Below are 13132 nucleotides of genomic sequence, written 5' to 3'. Positions count from 1 at the left end.
CAGAAGTCCCTTCCAAATCAGCTCCAAGGCACATCAGCTGGATGCTGTGCAAAGGGTTTTCTAGTGTCAGTTTGAGCTCTGTCGGTATTAAAGAACACAACATCCTACTTGATTTTCAATCAGTCACTTTCTGCCAGCAGTCATATTTTGAAAGAGAGGAGCAGGGAAAGGGGAAGTAATCCCTCACATAAGTGTATGCAGTGTGCACCAGTAAAACATAAGGATACCATAATGACAACTTATTAAAACAATCGTTGCAATGAAAATTTATTATTTACTTTGTAACCCATTATGCTTTCCCAGAAAGAAGTTTTTGGATATGATTTTCAATTTTCTTTGAACCAGATGTATCCCTAACCACAATCATATTTATAGTTCACAGATGTTGCCACTTTAAAGCCACCAGAGAAGAAGTGAACACCAGGAAGAAAGAGAGGGATGAAAACTGGTCAAGATTACGTGTCTGGTGCCCATGGGCAGGACCAGAGCTCACTTGCATGTGCAGTTGTTTGTCTTCCTAAGGACATACTGATATCTCCACCCTGTGCCACTGCAGGTGATGTGGAAGAGCAGAAAGAGGGGACTCCGTGACCTGCTAAGTTTTCTCTTTGTACATCAGTATCACACAGTTATCCTTGAAGCTCCAGTCTTATCCAGGATTTAAGAGAATTGTTGGAGTTGGCAAAGAGGAGTAACTTCATATACTACACTTAAAACTACTGCTCACATCTTTGGTCTTTCTCTCAGAGTCTGGATACAAACATCTGGGAAGCTCACTTGGCTTGGTTGCAGTAGAAATAGATTAATACTTTCAGCTCCTCAGTAAATAACACAAAGATTTGATTCCAAGCAAAGTTGTCCCATCCCCTAACATGTAGGCAACTCTGTAATCACAGCCCAGCTGACACCACTGTGCCAGGAAAATGAGATCTTCACATACTCTTTCCTAAATGCCTTAGGGAAGAACAAAATTATACAGGATTTCAGGAAGACAATGCACCTTCTAAGACTCTCCTAAGCCCAGGGAATCTGCATCTGTGTCTTTCCATGACTGCAGGCTGAAGCAATATAAAGCAAGAGAATTGTTAAATTCACACATTCTGTTTCAACGCACACATTGCACAGTGCACACACAGGCAGCCCCCAGGGTGGCTGGCGTTGTGACATGGAAATAGTTAACCAGAAGAGCCATCCCTCATCAGCCTCAGAGTCCTGCCAGCAGGTAACAGATGTCTTTTGCCACCAGGAAGGGCAGGGTGAGCACTGCCATTATTCCCAGCTCTGGGCCAGGTATCTGCTGCCTGCCTCGTTCTTCCCAGGGCAGCTTACACAGGCACTGTCAAAAGGCGTGATTCAAGCCTGCACGGATCCCCAGAGCCAGATGAAGCCCTGCACGAACCCATCAGATGGCAGAGCTCAGAGCTGCTCCCTCCTGCTGCCTCAAAGCCTGGCTCAGTTTGGAAGCGAGCACCCGCGGTCAGGCTTTGTGTGCAGAGCCTGATTCGCCTGCCTGGTCTTTCAGCGATGGGAACAGCTGTGTTCAATCAGATCTGACTGCGAAGCGAGCTCCTGAGTGCACAAATGCTAGCGATGATCTGTGCAATTTCATCACCCAGTAATTGGCAGCCACGCTGCCTAAGGGTCTCTGAGCTCCTGACCAGCACTGGCACTTTGCTGAGCTCCACTCCCTGAAGTGACACGTGCACTTACAAGAGCTGAGAAATAAAAAACTCCCCCAAGTGTCATGGGTTAAGCCCAGCCAGCAGCTCACTCATTCCCTCCAGGTGGGATGTCGGAGAGAATCGGATGAGTGAGAAAACTTGTGGGTTGAGATAAATACAGTTTAATAGGTAAAATATAAGATGCACATACAGACAGAACAAAACAAGGAATTTATTCACCACTTCCCTCGGGCAGGCAGGTGTTCAGCAAACCCAGGAAAGCAGGACTCCATCACACCTTTCTGGAGAAAACAAACACCATCACTTTGAACATCCCCCCCTTTCTTCCTCTTCCCTAGTGCTATGGGCTGACCATGATGCCATATGATGTGGGACGTCCCCTGGCTCAGCTATCCCTGCTGTGCCCCCTCCCAAGTCCTTGTGCACCCCCAGCCTCCTCACAGGTGGGGTGGGGTGAGGTGAGGAATAGAAAAGGCCTTGGCTCTGTCTAAGCTCTGCTCTGCAGTCAAAAAACCATCATTCTGTTTTGGTCATGCATCTAAAGCAGAGCTCTACACTAGAAACTAGAAAGAAAATCAGCTTTATCCCAATCAAACCCCATGCACTCAGGTACAAGAATTTGACATCAAAAAACTGATAAGGGCTGGCACAAATAAGAGACATTCTGTTTCACCAGGTTATTCCAATTCCAAAGGGCTTTGCAGAGATGAAAATATATCTTGCCCAAGGCCAGGTCAACGCTCTGCTGGCCATTTTTCACCAGACATGCTGGGGTGCTAAGTCCCCACTGTCCTGGTTAGCAAAGCCCCAAATTCTGAGAGTGTGGCAATGAAAGAGAAGGCCAATTGAGAGCCAGATTCTGAATTTTTGTGTAAATTCAGGGTAAATCCTAAATCACAAGGAAGCTTTCAGATTAGGCTGACAGTATACTAAAAATTTTAATGGAATTAAAGTTGTGAGCAATTTATGAGATAAAACAATAATTGGAGAATTTTCTTTCCATGAAGGTGGCCCCAGCTGCTGTCTGTTCATGGCCACATCACAGGCTTTTTCCCTTACACCTTCTCTTCTCACTGCAGCTGTATCCGGGTTTTCATGATCTCAGCAAAGCCTTTGGCACAGCTGCTGCCCTTGCTTTTCTGACAGGTGACCCAGCATTTATTTTTCCTATAATCAAGATGACCCTGAAAGTGCCCTATGGTCGATTCTTAGTTGTGTGAAGCATTTCCAAGGTGCTTGCAGCCACATGAATGTCAGCTCCCTGGCTGCCTACAGCCTTGCTTGAGACTGCAAGCCCCCCTTAATTCTGACTGCACAGGACTGTGTACCTGAGCCCTGGTGGGACGTGGAGACAGGGTGGTGATAAAATGTGCTGTTGTATTGTCATGATTTTTCTCTTCTTCCTGTGGTAAAAGTAGCTGCATTTAGGTCTCTCCTCTCTACATCCCCATGCAATATGTTTCTGAGAGACAGGATGGGTGGGGAGATTTCAAAGGCCTGCTCTTCTCTTGCTTTCACTTGCACCATGAACAGTTCTGCAAATCCTGCCACGAGCACTGCTCTTGGACTACAGTTCTTTTGCTTCCTGGTGGAAGGCAGAAGAAGTGTGTGTTTAAATCAGATGCACTCTCTTACCTACCAGGGCTTGAGCCAGCCCTGGCTCAAGGTCTGTTAGACCTCTTACTGTGAGATTAGCTTCCCTTAAAAATTCAAGCCCATGCTAAAAATAGAGGTCCTTTTATACTGTGTGATGCCCATGCATTTGTTGTGTGGAACATGTCCTCATGTGCACCCAGTGGCTATTCAAACCTGCAAAGTTTTGTTCATTGTGTTCATCCGAGAGAGCTACAAGAGCCTGGCCCTGGATCCTGCCTGCACGGCTTGCTGCCCTTCCCGAGAGCTCATTAGGCAATGGAATTGTACATAGACCTGAGCAAAAGCCCAGTGGAGCCAGTGAGTGATTTTCTATTGATCCAAGCCCTTGAACTGAAGCAGCACAGGCGAAGCAAATTGGGCAAATCTTCTGCTTTCAACCCATCAGAACAATATTTGAATTTCCCTGTGTTGCCTCTTTTATTTTCTTTGGTCTTTTTATTTTGGACTCTGAACTATTTGTTCAGACAGATTTCCCCTCTGTATATCTCTTTCTATTTCTAAATACAGTTACTGGGGGGGGGTGGAGGAGATGAGCAAAAGGCAGAAATCAAGGCAAAACTATGGTAAATGGAGCTTTGTTTAACACACCAACAGAAGAAAGAAGTGAACCACAAACTATTGTAAGAATAATTACAGTATTAAAACAGTAACAGCAAGAAATTGTAATATATCATGGCTTTGCTATTAAATAGCATTCTTTATCTGATGAGTTCCTTGTGCTTTAATTAAATCTTCCTCACTCACATGGTATGCAGAAGGCAGAAATCTTCATCAAGGCTCTCAAATGGGTGCATTAGCTGGGAGTGCAAAGCACATTTCCTCAGGAAATGAGCGCTTTTCTTTGGAAAAATCATGTTTGCTACATCTACTCTGGCAAAGCTCATCACCTTTGAAACAGAAGAACAGATGAGGAAATGAAAGCTTAATTTACCTGAGTTAAGACAGGGAAATTTAGAGCAAAAAGAACCTGAATTTCTAAAAAAGCAGATGTTAAAATCTGGGGGGAAAAATGCATCTGGAAAAGAAGGAGAAGCAAATGTTACATGGATTCTGCATCAACTGCAACATCACCTTGCTTTTTTTGCCCTGTTTGCCTGCTATTCCCCTTGAGTTGTTGAACCAGTGACAAGAAACTCTCCACTCTGGAAGCAAACTTATTTTAAAAGAGGAATAAAAAGTGTTTCTGTCTCTTATGGACAACTTACACTGGGAGCACCAGCAATAGACTGGGAAATGAATGTTTCTCTAGGTGTATGCCAGCTGTTGAGCTTACACTGAACAATGTTCTTAATTAGTGGCAATGGGTTGGCAAACTCTCATACGTGCATAACCAATTTTATTTTTTTTAATAATTATGATCACTCAAAGACAATAGCATATTACAAATGATGATTAACAAGGACAAGGCAAATGTCAACTAGAAGATATGGCTCTAATCAACTCAATGTGCCTTAAAGCATGAATCACTATAAATGCATTTTTTGTTGAAATGGTAAAAACAGAACTAGGAAAAGGCAGGCAACTGTGCTGTGAAAAGAAAAAGCAGAGCTATTCTGCTTCCTAAGCTGAAAGGACAGCACAGAAATTAATAAGGAATTGTGACACATCATGCAAAGGCACTATTCTCATGGTGCTGCCCTTGGTGAGCAGAACCCACCTTCACTGTCACAGCAGGCCTGTTTTGGGGAAGGGGATGTGCTCTGTGCATCTCTGTCACCACTTGCAAGGCACTTGCAGTGACACCCAGTTGCTTTGATGAGGGTGGCTAGCACCAATTTTATAGAGATCAGGATGTATTACTTAATTTTTAGGTGTCTGTTTTATACTTTTTCAGCGATCTTAGATATTAACACAGCACTGGCAGACATGACATAGGGCCCATGGAAAAGCTGTGTCCTCCTGGAGAGGCAGCTGAAGGCAGATGAGTTATGTGACAGGAGTGACAGGAGCCACACTGCATTAGACGCCTGTGTTTATACACCTGAACCAAGTAATGAGAGATTTCAGGTCCTGTAAATCTTGTGCTGTCCTTGCAACATCACACCTTGCCTGACTCAATATGGACCTTCCCACCAGACATTCTCTGAAAGCTGCTAAACATGAAGGTATAAGGCAAGAACAAAGCTCTGAACTCAAACCTGTGTTCTGTATTCAGAAATATACTGGCATTTAAAATATAATTACTTTGTCTGTGGAGGGTGTACATTGCAGATGAGGATGCAAGTGGGCATGTTTAAGGGAGCTTGTGGCATAGAGGAGGGCTTCCAAGAAGTTACATCTCTGAACTTTCCAAACTTAATCTTCTGTGTGATTGGTGACACTGAAGGGAGCCGAGGGTCTCAGGTTCCAGGAGAAAATTCCATGGTAAAAGTCCTTTTGTGGCATCTCTTCAGCTTCTCTTACATTACTGGCACTCATGAAGATCAGAGTTTTTCAGATTTTTTGGTTTTGTGGGGTACTTTTGGCATATATATATGTGTGTGTGTGTGTGTGTATATATATATACATATACACACACATAATTTTTGCCCCTAGCTTTAAGGACACAGCAAAAAACTATTCCCCCAGAGCAGAAAGTAACCATTATCCAAACACTGTTAAATGGAACAGATCAATCTGCAAAGTGAGGAAGGAGATGTCTCCCATCCATCATGATGACACTGCTGAAGGCCAGCATATGAAGGTTTGATTTTGTCTACTCTGACAGCACTCATTCAGCCAGCAATCTCTGCCACGTTACTCACGGCTCTGGAAGGTAACTGGCAGCATATACATGACTTAGAGGTACACAGACTCAAGCAAACACGTTGGAAAAATATCAGCATAATCTGGAAAGCAGGGGACAGGGATAGACATGAATTATTCACCCATCAGAATATGGGTGCTCAAACCTGTAATTTGTGCTGCTCTAACCAACTCAGAAAGCAGAGTCTGTGCTGAGCATACAAATCTTGCTGTTATTATCACATCTTGATGGTTTCAGGGTGGATTTTACCAGGAACCAGAGATGAGTGGTTTCCTCCCTTCCTAAGTTGCACTTTCAGTATTTGCAACCATGAAGGATTAAAAGTAGTATTAAGCACCCCCTAAAAATTCATTTCTTTGAAAAACATCACAAGATAAAAGGAAAGCCATTTCTCTTGGTAGCCCTACCTTTTTCACTTCTTAATCCTTTTTACCATGGCATGACTGAGTACCTCCATCATTGACCACAGCATAATGTACTTTTAAATACATTAACTTAGGTACTAATAACAACCTGGCTGCAATAGCTTAGATTTGGCACTGGCAGAAAATCCTATTTGAAAGGCCTGGCATATTCAGTCAGGGCCTGAGCTCTGTGCTGGCCAACCCAGGTCACTGTCACAGCAACCTGGAGAGCTGAGGGACAGCTCTGGCTTCAATTGACCCGACGTCATGACCAGGCTGACAGGGTGGGTGTACAGCTTCAGCATGAAAAGTCATTCTTTAACCTATAGAAATGTAGATTTAATTGGTTGGTAACGCTCTCCAGGTGTCCCAGGGGAAACTGCAGATAAATTACTGAGTTTAGTGACAAGATGACCTCTGGGCATGGCAGACAATTTCTATTCCACAGAGGTTTGGAGGTTCAGTAGTGCCCAGCGTGCTGTCAGCTTTGGCTGTAGATCAGTGATTTAAGTCTGTTCACTGGCAGCTCACGGACTTTGCAATGAGAGTGGAAGACAAACCACTCATGAGCATCTTGTCTGGGGCATCTTTGCTCCTCCTGTGCCTGGGTGCATTATCCATGTCTACAGGGCATATTTACATTGGAGAGCTCTTTGCAGAGGTTCCCAAAATCACCACACCCAAGCTGTTGCTGAAGCAGGACACCTCATAATCACCTCAGCAGATCTCTACCCCAACAAATTAGAGAGGTAGCTGATTATGAGCCAGAGAACACTTGGAGGTTACCCCACTGTCCACATCACAGCTACAGCCTGCACTGTGTGTGCCCCTGTCCCTTGGTCTCTCTTCCCACTGAAGTCTTTTGGTCAGCTCCAAGCAAAAAGAGGATATAATCACCAGGGAGCCTAATAGAGTCATAGAATTATTTAGGCTGGAAAAGATCTTTGAGATCATTGAGTCCAACCCTAAAATAACCTGCAGGAAACTATAGAATCAGGGAGGGAATAACCTGGTCCAGAAAGAGCTTTGTGCAATTGTTACTCACACCCAGACCAGGCCAGAGGAACTCAAGGATCAAGCACTTCTCTGATGCTGACACTGTTTTCTCTTATGTGTGAATGTATGTTGATAGCTGGCATATACACATTCCAATAGCATTTCAACTAGACTTGGAAATCTCTCACATTCAAGTGGTGTGTTACAACACAACCATGTTTTCCAAAACCTTCAAGACCAAGTGTAAAACATCCTTAAAGCAGAGACTTTGTCAAGTTGTCCTGTTTTCATACTGGCCAGTGGCTAACCATTGTAGGTATGTACCTTTTATATGGAAAATAAAGATAAATAGTTTGAATCATGCTTTTTAAGGTATTTTTCTAGCTGAAACATCTCCCCAGCCTGCACAGTACCCAAAGCAGGGCAGGCACACGTTTTGGCTCTATGTGCTGCTACAGGGTGAAAATGAAAAAATTTAACAGTTACAGATATCTGGGCGGCAAAGATTAATCTGAGGTCAGTTCCTGCCCCTAGAATGCCCTGCAGCTCTATTGTGTTTTGTTGTAATTGCCTAAATGTAATTGAGAGTAAGAGTAGGACCTTCAAACCTTTTTTTTCTTTTTTCGGTTTTTCACTGTTTTGTTTGTGCTTCTGCTGCCACAAAACATCATGAGCTGATGAAAAAATTAGCAACCCTGAAACACAGTTTAAATTGGTTGTGAACCAAAAAGACAAGGCAAATTCAAGTGAAAAAATTTGAATATAAATGGAAGAAGTGGGCATCTTTTTAAGCATTACACTTTATAGTTTAGTTTTTATAGTTATTGATATATTATAGTTATATATATTAATAATAAATTATTATATTGTTGTATTATAGTTATGATAACAGAAAGCAATGTTGTAACATGGGAATTGCTGTGACTTATTTATGGTTTCATAAAAGTGACAGAAAGTTGAGGACTGTGCTGTGTCTTAAACAAATAAGAAATTTAACTGCCTCAGGAACATTTGGAAATTCGAGATAAAGCCAAAGTCCCATATCTTATATTAACAAATTACTGGCTCCTAACACAGGCCTGCATAGCCTTTTGTACAATTAGTGACAAATTTGGGGCCTGTGACATATTTAGTGCATGGAAAGTAGAACTAGTCTGTATGATGGATGATGACTGTGTAATGATTATAAGTAATGGTCTATTTGTACATCTGAACAAAGCAGAGGAAGCAATTAGCCCTTCCCATGAGCCCTCCATCACTGACAGCCTGTCATGCTTCTTCAGCTTCCCTGGGATAGAGGAGTGGAGAGGAGAAAAGGAGGTGCTGGGAAAATGACAGAAGGCAGAAAGGAAGGAGAGCAGATTAGGTTGTTCCTGAAACCCAGTCTGGGTGACTTTGGTGCCCTTCTTTTTGTGGAGCCTTCTTCCCATCCAGGCTCATCACTGGACATGCTGTCCATCCACTAGTCCCTTCCCTGGCTCCTTGGCATTCAGCATGTCTGATCCACATGTCTCACTCTGGACAGTCTCATTCCAGCACTTCCTTCTCCTTCCTGACCCTTGTCTACTTGCTCATGCCCTACGTCATGGATAATTGTGTGGAAAAAGCAGCTCAGTGCTGAGGAGCCAGCCTTTTCTTCCCTCCACCCCTCCCAAAAAAAAGAAAAGAATAAATCCAGGGGAAAAAAAAAAAAGGTTGAATTGTTAGAAAATAATTTTGGAAAAGAGCAAAGAACTTTGTAATCATAAAACACAGATCAACCCTACACATTTGAGTAGACTGTGCAAAACTTTTCTAGAAAGTGGAAATTGTTCAAAGGAAGAAAAATTTGATTTGAGGAAATGAACAGCAGCTAAGGAGATTAGTGTTCATCAAACTGCAAGGGTAGATGAAGCAGTGAAGGGGGAACTATGGAAGATCTATAAAATTATGAGTCCCAGTGAGTTGGTGATGAGAGAAAAATTATTCGCAGTCCCTGCCAGTTGACAGCTAGGGGCTATGAAATAAATCAACTGGCAAGTCCACACCAAAGCAATCAAAGCAGGATATTTCTTCAGACAATGAACTCATCTGGGAAACTCCCCCCTCCTGCCATCTCCCTATCTAACTTCCCTTTTTCATTCTCCCCTACAGTTCAGGCAATATTATTTTCTCTTTCAACTTCACACCTCAGCAGACCTCAGAAATCCTCTCCACAATATTGTCCTCATGCACATCCATTGGAGCTCCCAGTATCATCACTGCAGCTAGCTGGCTTTTACTCTCCTAATAATTGGCACTGGTATAAGGCAGTGTCCATGAAAGATCTCCCATCCTGAAAGCCAGATCCATGAGCTGTGTCACTCCCTATACATTGTAAATGCAGAAGGTACTGACCTGCAGGCAGCAGCTGACACAAGATTCATATCAGTTTTGCCCTTCTGCTCAGCTTGGGAGGGAAGTTGCAGACTGGTTGATGTGAGCTTCCTTCTCAACTGAGTCTTGCTGCAGATCGGGAAATGCCAGACCAGGATTCAGGTATTTCAAGTACCTTGTCTGTCATCCTGCTCTGTCGTCTCTAAGTATATCAGCAGCTTTCTCAGGGTCACTGGGATGTCATCACAGCCCATTAATTCTTCAAATGTGCTCATCTCCCTCAGTATACAAAGGGACAGAAACTCCAGGGGCAGTTTCTGGCAGTTTTTCCTCCTGGAAGTGGAGAAGGCACCAAGAGTGAGACTGGCACAGGAATGTACTAGAGGCATTTGCAGATATTCATGCTCCTGTCCCTCAAAAGAGCATGAAAAACAACCTTCTTTAATCTTTAGTAAAGAGCAAACTGGGTGAGGACTTCACAGGGGAATGCAAAATACTGAAGGGTATAATGGAAACAATGATATATTTTACCCCAGGTCAAACAGAAGAGAGAAAGAATGAGCTAAAGATAAGAAAGCTGCAGGTAGGTGGGAGTGAGGAGAAAGCAGAGGGCCAGGGGGAACAAACAAGGAAAATACTTTCTTTGTTCTTGAGCTTTAATTTCTGTTTGTCTGGTTGAAATTTTCTGTGAAGGTGGTTGTTTGTGTTTTAGATTTGGGTGGGTTTTGGTGTGTTTTTGTTTGTTTCAAGAAATAAAGCCACTTCTATAAAGTGGTTGGTGAACGGGGGAGATTTTTTGAATATATCTAATACTTATTTGAATAGGGGAATTCCTTGAATTTATATACAATAAACAACACGTTACATAAAGCTGTGAATTACAATTTAGCATGATTTCACTAGAGAAATGGCCACTCAGCTCCTTCAGATGCTTTAACATCTGTGCATACGATGTTTTAAAATGTTACTTTTTGTCAGTCAAAACATTTTCAATTCTGAGATTATCCCACCTGCCACACAATGTATTTCCCTGCCCTTTTGGCAGTGTGATATCTATTAAGCTTTATTTAAAAGAATGGAAAGGCTAAAAAAATAATTTCATTGTAATAATTTATGAATCATCAGGTTGATTTTCCTCCCTAGTACGGTGAAAGAATTAGATATCACAAAATCTACCTGCAAGAATGTTTGTCAAATCTTGATGTCTTTTTGGGTGGCTGCAGGGTCAGCAGCTGGAGGTGGCACTGACACAGGCCCAGGGTGACACAGTTGGGTTGGGGCAGGGGTGGACGTGGCAGCAGCCACAGGTAGGGATGAGCTTGGTAAAGGTGATGATTCTGTTCCCACTGAGGGCTGGGTAGGAACTTGGAGTTCCCCTCTCAGGGAGACACAAGGTGCTGGAGGCAGGATTGGTGTCTGCATATTGCTTCTGAGAGAGATTCTACTGCCTTCCTTGGAGCTTATGATACCACTTTAACCACTAATCTGAGAAAAAAATCCACAATCCACCCACTGCCCCTGCCAGCCCCCTTGCTTCCCACAACTGTGTCCTTGATCACGCTCACCATACTCAACTGGCTCAGTACAGAGAGTACTGGGCAAAAATGCCTCATGATTGTATTTCCAACTGTTCAGTGAGATAATTCTAATGGTCCCTCCTGGCTCTTGTGTTTGTGATTCTTTGAACATTCAACCCTGCTGTCATGAGCAAACATGTCTGGAAGAGGTAGGGTTGGAAATCAGGAGATCCTCCATTCCATTCAGCTCACAGACCATGAGGTCAGCCTTTTCTCACTGTCTATTTACTTAATGGTAGAATCATATTTAATCTATTGTTCAGACTAGAAACTGAAAGTCCTGCTGGAATCTTTCATCAGTTTATTTTTCCTTTTAGCTTTGTCCAGCTCTTTATGGTCAAGCCTATTAGGTGATTCTAGTGAACTAAAGCCCAGTGAAGCTGAAATCCTTGTCTCAGAAAACTAAGTCTTTCTGTTACCCTTTTTCCATTTTCAACAGCAATTAAAGGAAGAAATATCCCCTTATTATATCCCATCACCTGCTGAAACATGAGTCGATATTCTGACTTACAGTGTGAGGCTTTTAAAAAATACTAAACTCATTATTCCCTGACCTAGTGATTTATATTGTGATCCTTCCTGGGAAGAAAATGCACCAAGGCTGCAAAGTAGGAGAATGAAATCAAGAGCACGTTGTAATAAATTGAGCAAATGGTACCCTAAATGATACAAACTGCAGTCAGGGGGAAGGACTATATCAAAGCTGTGTGAAATATGCCAATTTAAGTTTTTATGATTTTGACAGATCAAAAACCGATGAGCTTGCATTTGAGGTGGGTTTGCTTTCTCAGATATCTCACTAAAGCCATAGCATCTGACAGAGCCCATGTACAGCTGGAAAGAGGAGAAATGTCTGGTGATCTTGCCAGATGCATCTGTTTACTGCTGAGACTTACTAAACATTCTCAGCAGGTCCTGAGATGCTCTTGATTGCACTTTCTGGAGCTGAATAACATGCAATGGTTCTTTCTTCTAAAGGCTTCAGGTGACAGGCAGAGTCTCACTCATCCATCTGAGGCACCTGCTTCAGACTGATCATTCATTCAAGCATGGCCTTTTTATCTACCACACTTTCAGTCACACAGATTTTGGCAATCTTCTCCAAGTTCTGCCCGTGGTGGCTACCACTGAAGATCAGAGACAGCCAGTCTTCAAGGAAAATAAATAGTCCAGTATTAATGTCCTCCTTTAACCTGTTCAGAGGTGTGGACCCGGTGCTGTACTTTCCAAACTGGAAATTCTTCAACATTCTTGTGGTATAATGGTGAGTAACCAAAATGCCTGGATGCTCTCTACACACACTGTGTCTGCCAAAGGGCCCTCAAAGAGGCCATTTACCCTTTCATAGCAGCGGGCTGGCTCCAGTCACAGTCAGCTTTGGAAAAGGAAAGTTGAAACCCAGGATAGCTAACAGTGCCCATCTCTACTGCATTTCACACAAACCAGGCTGATGCGACTTCACAGGCCTAAAAAGATGCCCTGAGGTGCAATGCATTTATCAGGTGTTTCACAGGATAAGTCTCTTCTCTCAACTCTTTGGAGGTTTCCTGGCATGAGATAATAGTAGAACAAACCCCATCTTGCCTATGCATGTTCAGTTAAGACCAGCTAAATTAATTTGTCTTAGTTAAGAAAGTTACTACTTTGCCATGTACCTGTGGTTTTTTACATCCTGTAAAACCCAACTGCAACACGTAGTGCAGTGCTGTGCATACA

The 13132-nt window shown here is 42.9% G+C and overlaps 1 protein-coding gene across 1 annotated transcript in view; it reads right to left on the bottom strand.

The window, feature by feature from the left end:
• The window catches only part of LOC148225586 (uncharacterized), a 123982-nt gene that overhangs the window by 35326 nt on the left and 75524 nt on the right, over positions 1-13132 (bottom strand). Inside the window, exon 4 of the mRNA XM_088179640.1 lies at positions 9861-10172. Coding sequence (XP_088035766.1) covers positions 9861-9889 — 29 coding nt within the window. The 5' untranslated portion in view covers positions 9890-10172. The remainder of the gene's footprint in view (positions 1-9860; positions 10173-13132) is intronic.

Source organism: Sturnus vulgaris, chromosome 1 (genome assembly GCF_052056855.1).
Source record: "Sturnus vulgaris isolate bStuVul1 chromosome 1, bStuVul1.hap1, whole genome shotgun sequence".
Taxonomy (NCBI): Eukaryota; Metazoa; Chordata; class Aves; order Passeriformes; family Sturnidae; genus Sturnus; species Sturnus vulgaris.
This window is presented reverse-complemented; position numbering and strand designations above follow the sequence as displayed.